General features: G+C 37.6%; 1 protein-coding gene across 1 annotated transcript in view; it reads right to left on the bottom strand.

Annotated features, from left to right (window-relative positions):
- TULP4 (TUB like protein 4) overlaps positions 1 to 15167 on the bottom strand; it is a gene marked incomplete in the record, with an annotated part of 1525147 nt that overhangs the window by 419537 nt on the left and 1090443 nt on the right. Inside the window, 1 exon segment of the mRNA XM_044061979.1 lies at positions 4601 to 4742. Within this exon segment, the coding sequence (XP_043917914.1) occupies positions 4601 to 4742 (142 nt within the window).

Here is a 15167-nt window from a genome sequence, read left to right as displayed (position 1 = left end):
TGTCACAGCAAACTTCTACTTCAAATGTCCTCACTAGGTCTCTCTCAGCCCACCCTTCTGTGGTTCAAAAGCTACCTGTTCAATAGGTATTAATCAGTAAAATGGCACTCCATGCTCTCTCTTTACCTCCAAGTCACCACCAGTGTACCACATGGCATTATCCTTGGTTCCCTCCTATTTAACATTTTCACCCTCTATACTTCCACACAAAAGGCCACCCTAATACAATACAAAGATGATTCCACTCTCACTTGCACATCTGACAACATGGTACACCTCCAAAGAATTACTCAGAATGCTTTAACAGCCACTGAAATATGGCTTTGTAACTCGCAACTCATGCTCAACCCCAAAAAAGACCAAACTACTATGTTCTCCCCCAAATCCCTCTCTAATGAGTCCTCTCCTCTAAAGTCCTCTCTCTTGATAACACAACCACTGAAGTCACAGCAAATTATTAGGGATGATAGTGAATGATAATCTTGCACTCAACCTCTACATAAGAAAAACTCATCAAAAACTAGGGATGTTTTACAGAACTAAAACCTTTCTTACCAATGTAACTACAGCTACACTTGCCACTGCTCATCTCCCTCCCAACTCTTCCTTATGGTGCTCCCATCCTCACTAACCTCCAGGCTACACAAACATTAAAACCTGAACAATGCTATAACAAAGTTGCTAAATTCGTAGCAAATACCCTTTTAGAATCCCCCACTGTATAGCACTAAAAAGCCTTATTGGTTAGAACTGCCTCATCAACTAACATATACACAGCTACTTACCGCATACAAAATTATCCACCACCCACCAGTCTGTCCAGCATTAAAAAAACATTCTACACAACGATGTTCCCAGTTGGTCATTGTGATCCAGTGACCAAAAACTCCTATCTGTCTACAAACCTATCAAATCTGCTGGATACTGTCTGTACTTGTACAAGGATGCTAAGGCCTGGAACTCTTTACCTGTATCCATCAGGTCAATAACCTCTCTCCCACCTTTCAAAACCACTCTGAAAGATTTCCTAGCTAAAATCTGGCTCTGTTTTTGCACAAAACCATGATAAACTATATCCCTAAATGTGAACAAGTACCCTTTCATTCCTTATACCCCCTTACTCTCCCTTTTTCACTTACTTCTAGCAAATTCTCTTCACTGACTTAATCTCTAAATATACCATAAGCCCATTTTCCCTCACTTCATATTGCAGATCGTGTTTATATTAAACTAACTTACCCTTAATTTCTCTACAAACTGTCTAAAATTTCTTTAAATATGAAATGAGTGTCATATAACTTGTATCAATTCTTAAACCAATGCTTTTATATTATGTCAAATTTTTTTTATAATTATTTCAACTGCAGATGTTTTTGTTTTATTTTTGAAGATTATAAAATTGTTTTTAAAATCTTTTGCAATAATTTGGAGTTTTTCTCCCTGGACCTCCTCTGGAAATGGGCTTCTACCCAATCGACTTTCCCGGTATTCAAATGTCAATAAATAAATAAAAAAAATAAATAAAAATTTTATGTAATGCACTAAATGCAGGGTTTATTGGCTAGGCTTACATTACAGTTATACTATACAAATACAAAAGTGTGCATGTGAGTGCTCCTTCTATATTTACCTTATAATAATTTACCCCTAATATGATCAGAAGAAGCCACTAAAGGCAAAAATGTGGCACATGTATACCAATGGTGACCCTGCAGCTGCAAATGGCTTGCAATCAACCTCTTAGACAACCCACATACTCAACTTTCTATGTCACTGGATGTTATTGTTCCATTTTTATTAATCTACACAATGTTTTGTTATTAGGGGGACTGGGAAGTGTATTATTTTATTTTTTTTTTTGCTTTAAAGATGCAGATTCATTGATAAAAAAACTTCCTGATGTAACTGCTACTCCTAGCATTCATTAGTACATACAATGGATATAAAAAGTGTACACACCCCTGTTAAAATGCCAGGTTTTTGTGATATAAAAAAATGAGACCACAGTAAATCATTTCATAACTCTTCCCACCTTTAATGGGACCTATAACTTGTACAATTCAATTGAAAAACAAACAAATATGTTAGGGGAAAAAATAAAAAAACATACAATAAGCTGGTTGCATTCGTGTGCACACCTTTAAACTAATACTTTGTTGAAGCACCTTTTGATTTAATTACAGCATTCAGTCTTCTTGGGTTGGAGTCTATCAGCATGGCATATCCTGACTTGGCAATATTTGCCCACTCTTCCTTGTAAAAGTGCTCCAAATCTGTCAGATTGGGAGGGCATCTCTTTATTCACAGCCCTCTTCAGGTCACCCCGAGGATTTTCCATTTGATTTAGGTTTGGGCTCTGGCTGGGCCATTCCAAAATAATTTTCTTCTGGTGAAGCCATTCTTTTGTTGATCTAGATGTATGCTTGGGGTCACTGCCATGTTGAAAGGTGAAATCCCTCTTCATCTTCAGCTTTCTAGCAGATGCCTGAAGATTTTAGGCCAAAGGTGACTGGTATTTGGAACTGTTCATAATCCCATCCAACTTGATTAAAGCCCAAGTTCCATCTGAAAAAAAGCAACTCCAAGCATGATACTGCCACCACCATGCTTCACTGTGGGGATGGTGTTCTTTTGGTGACACGAAGTGTTGTATTTGCACCAATTGTACCTTTTGGAATTGTGACCAAAAAGTTCAACCTTGGTCTCATCAGACCATAACACATATTCCCACATGCTTTTGGGAGACTTGATGTATTGTTTTGCAAATTTTAGCTGGGCCTGGATGTTTTTATGTGTAAGAAAAGGCTTCTGTCTTGCAATCCTACCCCACAGTCCAGGCATATGGAGAATACGGGAGATTGCTGTCACATGTAGTACACAACCAGTACTCGCCAGAAATTCCTGCATCTCCTTCAGTGTTGCTGTAGGTCCCTTGGCAGCTTCCCTGACCAGTTTTCATCTCGTCTTTTCATCAATTTTGGAGGGATGCCCAGTTCTTTGCAACGTCACTGTTGTCCCATATTTTCTCCACTTTCTGATGACTGTCTTCACTGTGTTCCATGTTATATTCAATGCTATGGACATTTTTTTGTACCCTTCTTCTGACTGATACCTTTCAACAATGAGATCCCTTTGATGCTTTGTAAGCTATCTGCAAACCATGCCTTTTGCTGTAAGCAGGCAACTGAGTAAATGTCAGGAAAATCCTACTAGGACAGCTGAACTCTATTTGGGGTTAATCAGTCTATTTAACTGATGGCAGGTGTGTACCCAAGAATAATGAATGCTGTAATTAAATCAAAAGGTGCTTCAACAAAGTATTAGTTTAAGAGTGTGCACACTTATGCAACCAGCTTATTGTTAAGTTTTTTATATTTTTTCCCCTAACAGATTTGTTTTTCAATTCAATTGTACAGGTTCTAGGTCACATAAAGGTGGGAAAAGTTTTGAAATGATTGTGGTCTCGTTTTTTATATCACAAAAACCTGGCATTTTAACACAGGTGTGTAAACATTTTATATCCATTGTAAACATAAAAGACCAGCTTTGTATAAACAAAGTATCTTCAGAGTATAACACTTGCCTTATTAAAAAAACTGTGCAGAGGCTCCAAAGCTCACTGCCACCCAATCATAAGAGAAAGTTTTTTTCTGTCTATCAATGGCCACTGACTTAGGTCCACTAGCTAATCATTTGTGACTTCATTACAGCACTACTGGCCAACCTGTTCCTCATTTCCTCCGAAGGATCTTGTGTTCTTCAGTCAGTCTGTTTTTTATGCTATCAATGCAACTCCTGACCAGTCCCACTGTCCACAAACAAATCCACTTCCCCTAGTGCTCAGTCTCCTTTTATATTTTTTCCCATTTGTAACAATGTATAAAGACAGTAAAGGGTTGTGGCTGAACTTACACCTGATGAAGCAATCTTACTGAGTGCCATCATGCTGCTAATTTCCCATCATACAAATACCATAAAAGCATTTTTAAGGAAACATAGTACTCATGTATTCATCTGACAATCAGGTGAATGACCTGACACTAAATCCATGCAAAATGTGCAGATAATTCTATGAAGCAAAAATAAAAAAAGAAGGCAAGTAAAACGTATACAAAATAGGTTATACAAACTTGTCACAAAAACAGTGGTTCAGTACAATGCTAATGGAAGTAGCAGTAGCAAGCAACTGCCAGAAGCTTTACATTCTGGATGTGTTGAATTATCTTCTGAGCAAATCACTCTGCATCGGAGAAACATGTCACAAACTGAGCAAGAAAAAAGAAAACCTATACTCTACTACCTTCTCAGCTGCCAACACAAAATAAAGTGGGTCCTGCACAGTGTGCTATCCTTTGATGAGATGTTAAACTGTAGACTCATCTGCTTGAGTTGGTGATAGGTAAGGTGGATGTAAAAGATCCCACAGCACTTATCGAAAAGAGTAGGGGAAGTTCCCCAATGCCCTGGCCAAAGTTCCCCTAGTAGCATAAATACCAGCTTGGGTCTCCCCTAAAAAGAGGCCACTAGCCTAGTGGAACTAACACAGTCAGCCAAAGATAAATAAATGAAATAAAGTGCAGTTGGCAAAAATTAGCATACCAGTTATGTCTTCCAAGGGAAATTCTCTACGAATTAGGCTAGGTGATCCAATGGAAGGTTTTCTAATTGGTAACCTTGGAGATCTTGAAATCTCTTGAGCAGCTCGAGACAGCTTAGGGGACTTTCTAGCTTCAATATTAATTCTGCAAGAAAAAAAATATTAGGCACATATTCTAATTTTAACCTATTAAGAGAAAGCAAAAGTAAATACTAGCTATAAAATTGTTTTTTAAACAACATGATGATGATAATAATAATAAATAAAATATGGCAAACTCGGAATAAGAAAACACAAACATGCTGTCATTTTACTTACACATTAATCAAAACCCACTACTAACGTTCATTTATTTTAGACTACTTATTTATTTATAATTTCTACTACTCTTCACATCATGTTTAGTAATGCCACCCAGTAACAGAAAAGTGAACAGTCAAGCTGATCTTCAAGAGGGACTACAGCAGGTGGATACTTGGGTATAACCTTCTGTGCTCTTCTTAAAATCTCAAACTGCAGGGCTCACGGTGTACAATGTGCACATGGCAACTCATGACATCCCTGTGCCAGGGCTGGAAATGAGTACATATGCTCAGCATTTCTAATTCTTGATACACATACACAAGTGAACGATGAACCTGTGAGCCAACACACATTAAGACATTACAATTATAAACTTAAATGAAGGGCCTACTGCCACACTAACAGCTGAAGCATTCTGAGCTGCAAAAGCACACAGCACATCCTGAAAAAGGCCCTCCTGAAAGTCAGCTGATAGTCAAGTACTCCCCAAGCTTGTTAGATCTAACTTTATGCAGTCTTTGTAGAGAGTAGGGTTCTAAGCACTTCCTTAATAATCAAATTCAAAACAAGGTAGGAGGAGCATTCATAGCAAGATCTTCTGAAAGGCAGACCTCCCAAAAGAATTGTTTCTCCTGGAGTGGAGGTATGTACTACACTGCTTGGTAAGGATATACAGTGAAGACCATATGACAACAGCAGAGATATTCCGTAATGGACACATTCCTGAAACATACACCAGTAGTGACCATTCACCTGGCAGAATGTTCTGGCAAAATATCAACAAAGGGTCTAAAATCCTAACAATAAACACAATGTGGCTGCTGAACTGCTCAGACAGGGTCTGCTTGGTAGTTGGTAAAACCTCTTTTCTAGGGGCAAAGAAAATAGCCCATAATAATTAAGAAAGGTGTCCCACAACCAGTTATCCGAGATGTAACCTGAAGGCCAGCATCCCTCTTAGCAAGGAAGGAATGGCTCTGGGCTGTGTCCAGAATTGTCCGTATAAAGGGAGCGTGTGTTGTACTACAAGCTAGCAGCGCTCTTTCCAGATGACATGGATTTCACATTACTACAGTCCAAACATACCTAGACCAGTTACTGGGCTGCATGACAGAAGAGAAAGACCTATAACTTTGTGTGTCCCAGAACTTCAAACAGTAAAGTGTGATTCCCATTTCAAACAGCAAATATCAAATCTTGCTTTAACGGTATTAAATTCATTTTCCCAAGTGGCTTTGCTTTCCTGAGCTCACTGTTGTGAGGGCTATGCCCTCCTCAACATTGCTACTACTTAAGTAAAGCAACTTTGACACTGCTGTACCTCAGATTAAAGGGAATACTTGAATTGCCACAATTTCAGCCTTAGTATGCATTCACACACATACGTACACACACAAAGTAAGACTCTCACCAGCTCTGCTGATATCTCAGTTTAGGTCCTTGTACTTTCAAAAGGATCCCAGTTACTGATGTGAATAATGAAATTGCCTAGGTCTAGCATCTAATGGGACCTCCTCCAGTCTACCTTCTTGGGGACCAGAACAGATAGGAGTACAACGCTTTCCTCCACTGCCTTCTGTGAAGCATGGACCAAAACTGCACCAGCATCTTTTCAAATAGTGAATAATATGCCAGCTACAGATGGGCCTTGGGTTAACCAAGTGGCTCTAGAATGTCACCTTTATCCATGATGTTCGGAATCCACTTGCAAGGGTAATAGGCTCTTATTGATGGGTGAACTCAGGCAACAGCAGCCTCGGCATGAATTTTATTTTATTTATGTCAGTTTCTTAACCTGAAAGATGGATTAGTTGGCAGACCCTTTTCACCATGACCTAAGCCATATGGCATAAAAGTATACAGTCTTACAGTGACACACACACACACACACACACACACACACACACATCAAACATGGGGACAGAGATGAATAATAAGCAAGCTAAGATTAACAATACAATGAACTTAACTGAAATGCAACATAGTAGTAACTCTCTCAACAAGCACTGCTAGCCATTGCCTCTAAAGCATAACCATTTAGAATCTTGCAGTAGATGCTCTTTTGAATGACCACTTATGACATAGGCAATCATACATTTGTATAAAAGAAAGTCAGTCAAACATTACATATGTCATTCAACTCTTGCCTTACCTTAAGCCTCATTGCTCCTCCAAAACATTATTCTGTACATATTGTTACCACAACTCACATTTTTTCTATGTAATCTGCTCCTATCCTTTTCTAAAAATCCCACTTCCAGTTCTTTTCTCTCTGTTACTATACTCACTACTTCTAGTAAGGTTGGTTTACATTGATTTTCATTTTCTAGTAATTGCTTTTTCGACAATAACCAGAATTAAACTCAGGAAAACCTTACTATGTGTACAATTCCGATTCTATACCACAGCTCAGATAAAAAAAAAAATTCTTTGTTACACCAATTTGCTCATCCAGTATTTCTGACATAGTAGTCTGCAGTGAATTTTTAAAGTCTCCAATTCCAGAAACATGATACAGGCAAGGTGTTCAATGGAGGCACCTGAAGTGAAACAAAAAAAAAATGTTTATTCCACCCACAATTAAGTGCTTTCGTCCATATATAACACAGACTTCTTCAGAATTAAAGATTAACAAAACAATCACTGTTTAAATTCCTTTGTGACTAGTCTCACAATCAGCATCTGACCAATAAAATTGTGCAATTGCTTGTCAAGTCTTTTTTTTTCTTTAAGATCAATTGGTAGCTGGCAGGATTATTATTTATTGGTTCATGATGTTAGATCTGTGTTTTTATTTGGCAAGCAATTGCAAAACGTTATTGGCTAGTTACTGACTACAAGACCCGTCACCAAAGAATTTAAACAGTGATTGTTGTTTTAATGTAATTCTGAAGAAGTCTGCGTTATATATGGATGGAAGCTCTTAACTGTGGTTGGAATAAACATTTTATTTTATTTCACTTTGGGTGCCTCTGCTGAACTCTTTGCCTACATCGTGTTTCCGGAATAGGAGAATGAGTTTGGTTCCTGGTTTGTTTGGGAATTTTTGAAGTCTGCCAACTCATTACATGGCAATAAATATGTTCCCAATCACCTCTTTCTTCTCCCATCACATCTTCAACATTTGCAATTTGCCAGAGGAAAAATTCTTTGGAGTCTGCTTGGGGTCTAAAAATTCTAACCTTTTTACATATTTAAGAGAAATAGACATATCCTCTCATTGCTTCTTTTAGAATTACCTATCCAATCTCTCTTCCCAATCCTTTCTAACCTCCTCTGATTGATTCCTATAATTAACATTCAATATTTTACATGCCCTACTAATTATCCCTTTTTTTATCAGCTGCTTCTGTTTTAGATTATACTAAAAACTCTACCAGTGCTAGTCTTTCACTTAGGATCCCCCTATTCCTCTCTCTTTGCCTATACCCTGAGATCAATCCTTGACAGGGAAGGCAATCTCTAGCCTGCGGTTTAAATGAATTATTGGCCTATTCCCATTCTATTACCTTTCCCTCTCTAATTATTTGCTCCCAGTACCTTGGTTCCTTTGCCAGTTTTCCCCAGTAAATTCCAGCTCCCTCTTGCCTACTGTCCATATCCCTAACTGCAGTCAACCTACAGGCAGACTCTCCTTTCTCCATTCCCGTGTTAGCTTAGTCCTTAGAATGCTTTGCTTTACTTTTTGAATATAACATTCTGTATGGTTACTGTTATTCTCTTTAAGGGTCTGCATCCCAAATCCCAGTCTCTCCTTATTTCTTGAGCTTCCCCCCCGTTTCATCATTATTGCTTTCCACATTGAATTATAGCTTTCTGCTGGTGCTATGTACAAGAGCCTTAACTGTGTAGCTGTGAAATACCCCTTCAAATCAGGTAATCTCAAATTACTTTGTTCTATTGGAAGGATCAACTTATCCCACTTGACTCTTGCCCTTTTCTCTTCCCAGATAAAAAACTTCAATGCTTTACCAATTGCTTTCCACAACTTCTTCTCTGGGTGATGAAAATATGTCTGACCTGTGTACTAAAGGAACTAAACACATTTTCACTTCTTGTATCTAGCTATCTACAACTATAAACCAGAGCTTCAAATTTCTCAGTTTTTGTTTAGTCTCTTCCCATATATCCTTAGCTCTCATAACAGAATCCTTTTTAACCCATATTCCTAAGTACTTCATTTTATCACGTCACCGTAAGTATGGGTATTCGTGAACCTATTCGTGTGAGGGTACATGATTTACCGATATTGCCTTTGTTTTATCATCATTCATTTTACACTCAAAAAGACTTGAAACTGTCTCAGAATGTTCTAGAGCACTGAAATTTCAGGAATCCTCTTTGTGATGAAAGATCAAAAGAGTACATGAGAGGCGATGCAGTTTTCAAGATGACCTTCTGTATGGTCTCTGTGAACATAAGCTTAGCAAGAACCTATGAACCACTCAAAAGTCAGCAAAGTGGGAATGTAAACAGAGGATACTAAAATTTAGACCATCATTTCCAGCTATATATTCAAGTATTTTTTGTGTGATGGCAAAGTGCTGACTTATAGTTCATATGAAGCAACTGTGAAGCTACAAGAACTACTAAAAAGATTGAGTGAAGTGCAAGATGAGCAAAAGGGCAAGTAGACTGCAGGGCTGGAGTAAGCAAATATTCTGGAAGAAATGCAGGATGACTGGGAGGAAAAGAGATGGCTAAGCATGCATGCTATCTCAGGAACAAGATGGATGGACAGACCACAGACTGGGGTAGGGTATGTGAAAAATAAAATAAACAGTAATCAGTCAGTATAATTAAGAGATGTCTAGAACGGCCGTAAGATGTAGCAAATATTACCTTTTAAATATGTTTGTATATTAAAATAAGTTTGAGGCTGTGGATGCATGGGACAATAGACTTAAAAAATACTGATTTGTTCACAATAAATGTTACAGGACTGTGTAAATACAAAAAAAGTCAATAAGTCGAACCTTAGTTACTGTTTTGCCTTTCTTAACTGTACAGCATGGTCAATGCTAAGCGTAAAAGTAGGTAAACCTTCATGGAAATGATAACTCAAGTAATATAGACTGAATTAAATCTTACTGGTAAGGGGCAGTCATTTGTAATTATATTATACATATTTGTTATGAAACAGACTGACTGAAACAAACCCATACAGAATTCACTGAAATGAATTGGATCATAGAAAGTACAGTCAAATTAGCTTATATGTTTATGTTTTATGTTGTGCTATTAAGTTTCTGGAGAGATATGGTACCTGCACAAATATACCAATTTTGTAGAAATTTAGTTAGACTACATTTACTTGTTTAAGCACTGGGCAGAAGTATTTCTATCTTAGATTTGTTACTGTACTAATATAAATGGCTTTACCACTGGTTATAACACTCACTGTTTATAAACGTGTTGAAGTATAATAATATTTTAAATAAATATTAGCTGTTAGGAATACTACTGTGATATACACAAATGTTAAAAAGCCAAATACTAGTGTACTTACTTGGGAAATTAATGTTTAAACTGTGAAGGATTTTTGAAAGAATTTGGATTAATGTTATTTGGAAGGATGATATATCTTCAGCTGAGATGACTTGGTCAAAAGTTACAAAGAGAATGACATCTTGGGATACCTGTTTTTTGAAGGGTCCCACTTACTGTTCCCAGGTCATTAAGATATGTGAGGTGTATTGACATCCAGAGTGAATTCAGTGCGCACTTTAAAAGTATATATACCAGTTGTGCTAACAGTGCTATACTGACTGGATTACACTTCTAATAAGGTGACACATTAAGAAGGATATTAAAAGAAACATTAGATCTCAATGATCCCTGCTGGTACTGTTGATATGTGCTGGGAGTGATTATGTAGTCAGTGCAGAGGCATGATGACGGCCAGAAGTGGCGGCTGGTGACTTCAAATCAAAGGAGGGCTGCAGAAGACAGCTGAATGGGTGGGGGCAACAGGAAGGGTTGTGTCCAACTAGAAAAGGGAGGGGCTATGCTATAAAATGCAAAAACTAGGACTTTAAGTACGCTGCCCTGGGTGCCACTGCCAAACCCATCATTATGAGAGTCCAATCAAGACAAAATGAATTGTAGAAGAAAACAATATTTAAATGCATTGGCTACATGACAGCTTACTGAATATCTAGATGGAAACAAAAAGGTTTTGAGGCATGACAAAATAAACTACTTTTTACATAGATTACTGGAATGCCAGTCAAAATCAAGTATAAAAAAACAAGCAGCACTCAACCAAAACCACTTCTCCTTGCACTGCAGTTCTAATTATAATTTATATTCAGCTTTATAAAAGTACCAAGTAACATGCTGAAAGAAGCAATCTCTGCGATACCCCCACTTGTAAAAATGTTTCTTATCTAAAAAAGACCTGCTGCCTGACAACTACCTACTTGTTTCATGGGGAAATCATGATCAAAGTAAAAAATTAACAGCAAACAAGAAACAAGCTCAAGAAAAATTGCTTAAAGGATTACTGCACAGGTTATGGACCACACATTATAGATTGGCATTCTGTTTAGTTTACAGGTAGAGCTTGCAAAGATGACTGCAATCTCCAACAAATGTAATGAGCTTCTGAAAATACTGTAATCCTGTCCTTTATTACAAATACTGTCATATGCATTTCAATACCTAAGGCTTATATGCTATCTAGTTATATAAATATTCTCTGCATGGCAACAACAAAAAGGCTTTAAATGTTGATAATTATTTAACAGTATGCTTATTAAAAGCTTACTTGCATCTTGCAATATCAAACAAGCTTACCTGATGGTCATTAAAGCATTGCTACTTAAACACAGAGCAACAGGCACTGCAACGACATGCATTTTCTGAATAAGAAGAAGCATAAATCAACAGTATAAAAATATGACAGAAAACCAGAACATTCTGCAAAATCAAAGACAGATGAAAAGCCACTGTAGTACTTGTGTCTACCTTGGATGGGGGGATACTCTGTACACTTACACTGCATAACTGCTCCTTGCCTTGCTTGGACACATCCAGAGTCAATATATGGGGGAGTGGGGTGCAACAAGTATGTCACCATTTGAAATGTCTCTGGCTGACTGTGATGGCCCTGACACATTTGTCATACTCTCAACCTCAGAACAAGAAATCTGGATAAAGCCATAAATAAAAGTAGGACAAAGGTCCAAAAATAAGGACAAATTTTAAATATTGCTCTTACAAACTTAGAAAGTTAATAAAGTAGTAGGTCTTGCATTAGTATGAAATCAGAAACTCAAACATCTGTCATTATTTTCTAACTTCAGTCTTTAATGAAAATCTGGATATTTTGCAAAAATCTGTACACAGACACACACAAGTCAGTCTAGTCCTTAACATCTTTCTTTCCATTTATATAAACAACTTGTCCTGTTAAAATGTATTAACACATGTTTGCATTTTATTTGAGTACATTGCGTAAAATTAATATAATATCCAAATCCATGTGCTAAATAATTATAAATACTTTCTTTTTCTACACAGAACATTTAGTGGACTCTAAAACACTTAACTTCAAATCTTCTTGTAATATATGCACCAGTACTTCCTTATAGCAACCATTTTCATGTCATACAAGTAAACACATGGACAGGTTTATTATCATAATTTCCCTTCTGTTATGTTATATTGAATTTTTTGAGTGTCCTGCCACGTCTTCCACTCTCAGGACTAGGGAAAGGAAGTAGAAGACATGGGGGTTGTAATATGATGTCAAATCATTACAGAAAACAGCCATATTGAAGGAAAGAAGGAGTCTGCAATGGTACAGAGAATGTACTCGCCTAAAACAGCCATCAATTTAATGTAAAAAATAAATGAAATGAAAAGCATCAGTAAGTGTTTACTTTTTCTATATGCAGAACTTCAGATGAAATGGGATTATTAGATGTGTGGGATAAAGTACTAACCGTGAAAAAGCATGAGTTTTTATATAGAGCACATACTGAAAAAGGAATAACCATTTACAACAGACTGTGAGGTGACGTATAAAATCAGTCTGTGGTAAATGGTTATTCCTTTTTCAGTACGTGCTCTATATAATGCATACTTTTTCACTCTTCAGAATGATGGTGCAGTGAGCATCACATAGAAGTGTTGCAAGTCTGAAACAGGATTTACTATGAGTTCTTGAGTCATCTGAGCTGTCTTGGCAACAATTTCGCCTAAGCAGACAGACCAAATACAGCATATCCAGTTCGTTATAAAAAGCAATTTTATATGAATCATCCCCGCCATAGCTCTCAACCAATCAGAGACAAATTTCGACAGAATCAGGGACAAATCCAGAAGAAATCAGGGACACTTTTATTATTATTAACTTAAGTGAACAAATCCAGGAATTAAATGACTACAGCTGATGAGGTTCTAGTTGCAGCTAATTACTTCAGTTCAAGTCATTGTGCTAACACCTACAGCTCAGCATTTCTAAATCGTTGTAATCAGCCACTAACTGTAGTTACTGCTTCTTCATCCCCACTTCTAAATATTCAGCTAATTATTAATCCAAACCAAAGCCATGAGGTTTTAATGCCCACTACAACAATGCAGTGCAGACTATGTGTATTTATTTGCTGCTGCTAAGTTAAATTATGAATTATCATGTACCAGACAGACATAATGTCTATTTCTACTGCTTGTTGAACTTGTCTTACTCTCTTGCACATTATAAAACTGTTACAGGCTTACAGCAAATGGCATTGGCATAGTATTAGTATATACAACACATCATCAGTCACACACACACACAGACACAGACACAGACACAGACACACACACACAGACACACACACACAGACACACACACACACACACACACACACACAGACACACAGACACACACACACACACACACACACACACACACACACACACACACACACACACACACACACACACACACACACACACACACACCTTCTGTCAGGTTGCACAATCCCCTGCTCTATTAGAAGTCATCATTCTGGAATACCAGCTTTAGCCATTAGGATGATTTCTTTTCATCCAACTGCCTGCTAACTGCAACTAAACTAGCCTTAAATTGTGGAATATATTCCATTATAATAAACATTACACTCTGAAAACGAGCTTCGCAGACACAATGAACAGTAAAGTTGCATTAATGTCTTCGGGTTAGGCTAGGGCTACTGATACCTTGTTCTGACTCTTGTGGGACAGTCCTCTCAATTCTTGCATTAACAAAGTACTGATGTATTTGAGAGAAAAAAGTGATCGGTCTTGACAGCTCAGTAGTTCATTTTCAGCTTTCTGCTGTCATAGCCTCGGCACCTGAAAAGGCATTAAATCCTAATGGGGGTAGCCATTAAATACAATTAATACATTTTCCTTGGCGTAAGATGACTAGTCATGGAAGGAAATCACTGCACAGTTGTAAACCAAATCCTTGTAAATGTACATACGGCAGACATGTATACAAGTGCATTCAGAGGCAAATTAACTCATTAAACAGAAGTGTTTTCCAGTTATCTTTCATGGTAGGAACATGGGAGAAAAATAAACATAAATTTGTAGCAGTTAACTATCTACAGGCTCATAACCTTAGTGTTAGCAATGCACATATCTGTAAAATCAAAATAGCACATTGTCCTTCTACTTAAAAAAAAATGCAACTACATTCTGGAAAGGAAAGCTCAGCTTACTCACTGTCACTGTCTGGAATTCAATAATTAGCCTCAGGAGGATGGCCGATTTTCGTAATGCTGCTAATGCAATGACAGCAATTCAATTCCAAATGAAATCAAATTTCCAAACAAAAATACTGCTCAGTCACTTAACTGGCTGCTACTCTGTTTCTCACTCTCTTCCCAGCACATAAAGCCCGGGAAAAGAGCGAGAACCAATCAGCAGCCAGTCAGCCCACCATGTCATGTACGTGCCTGGGGACGTGGCAGTCCAAGCCCCTTCTAATTCTATCCGGTTACAAAAGGCATCACACATTGAAGCCTTTGCTCCATAATCCAGACTGCTTTTACATTAGTCTGGATTAATTTACAGAAAATTATTTTTTTTTTAACGAAACCCCGGAACTCGGCAAGCATGCGCAAATCAAGTTCCGGGACTCCAGCGTCAGCGAGCCAGTTGGACTCTCAGCTAAAGCAGCTAGCCAGCTTAGAAAAAATAAATTATATGTATTATATTAATATAGAACACTTTTTTTTTTCCTTTTCTTGCTGGGAGGGCTGCAGTCCTGCAGTTCGATGGGACAAGC

The sequence above is a fragment of the Protopterus annectens genome, chromosome 1.part0 (genome assembly GCF_019279795.1).
Source record: "Protopterus annectens isolate FY-2018-M chromosome 1.part0, PAN1.0, whole genome shotgun sequence".
NCBI lineage: Eukaryota > Metazoa > Chordata > Ceratodontiformes > Protopteridae > Protopterus > Protopterus annectens.
The sequence above is the reverse complement of the archived record's forward strand: the minus strand, read 5'-3'. Positions and strand labels throughout refer to the sequence as shown.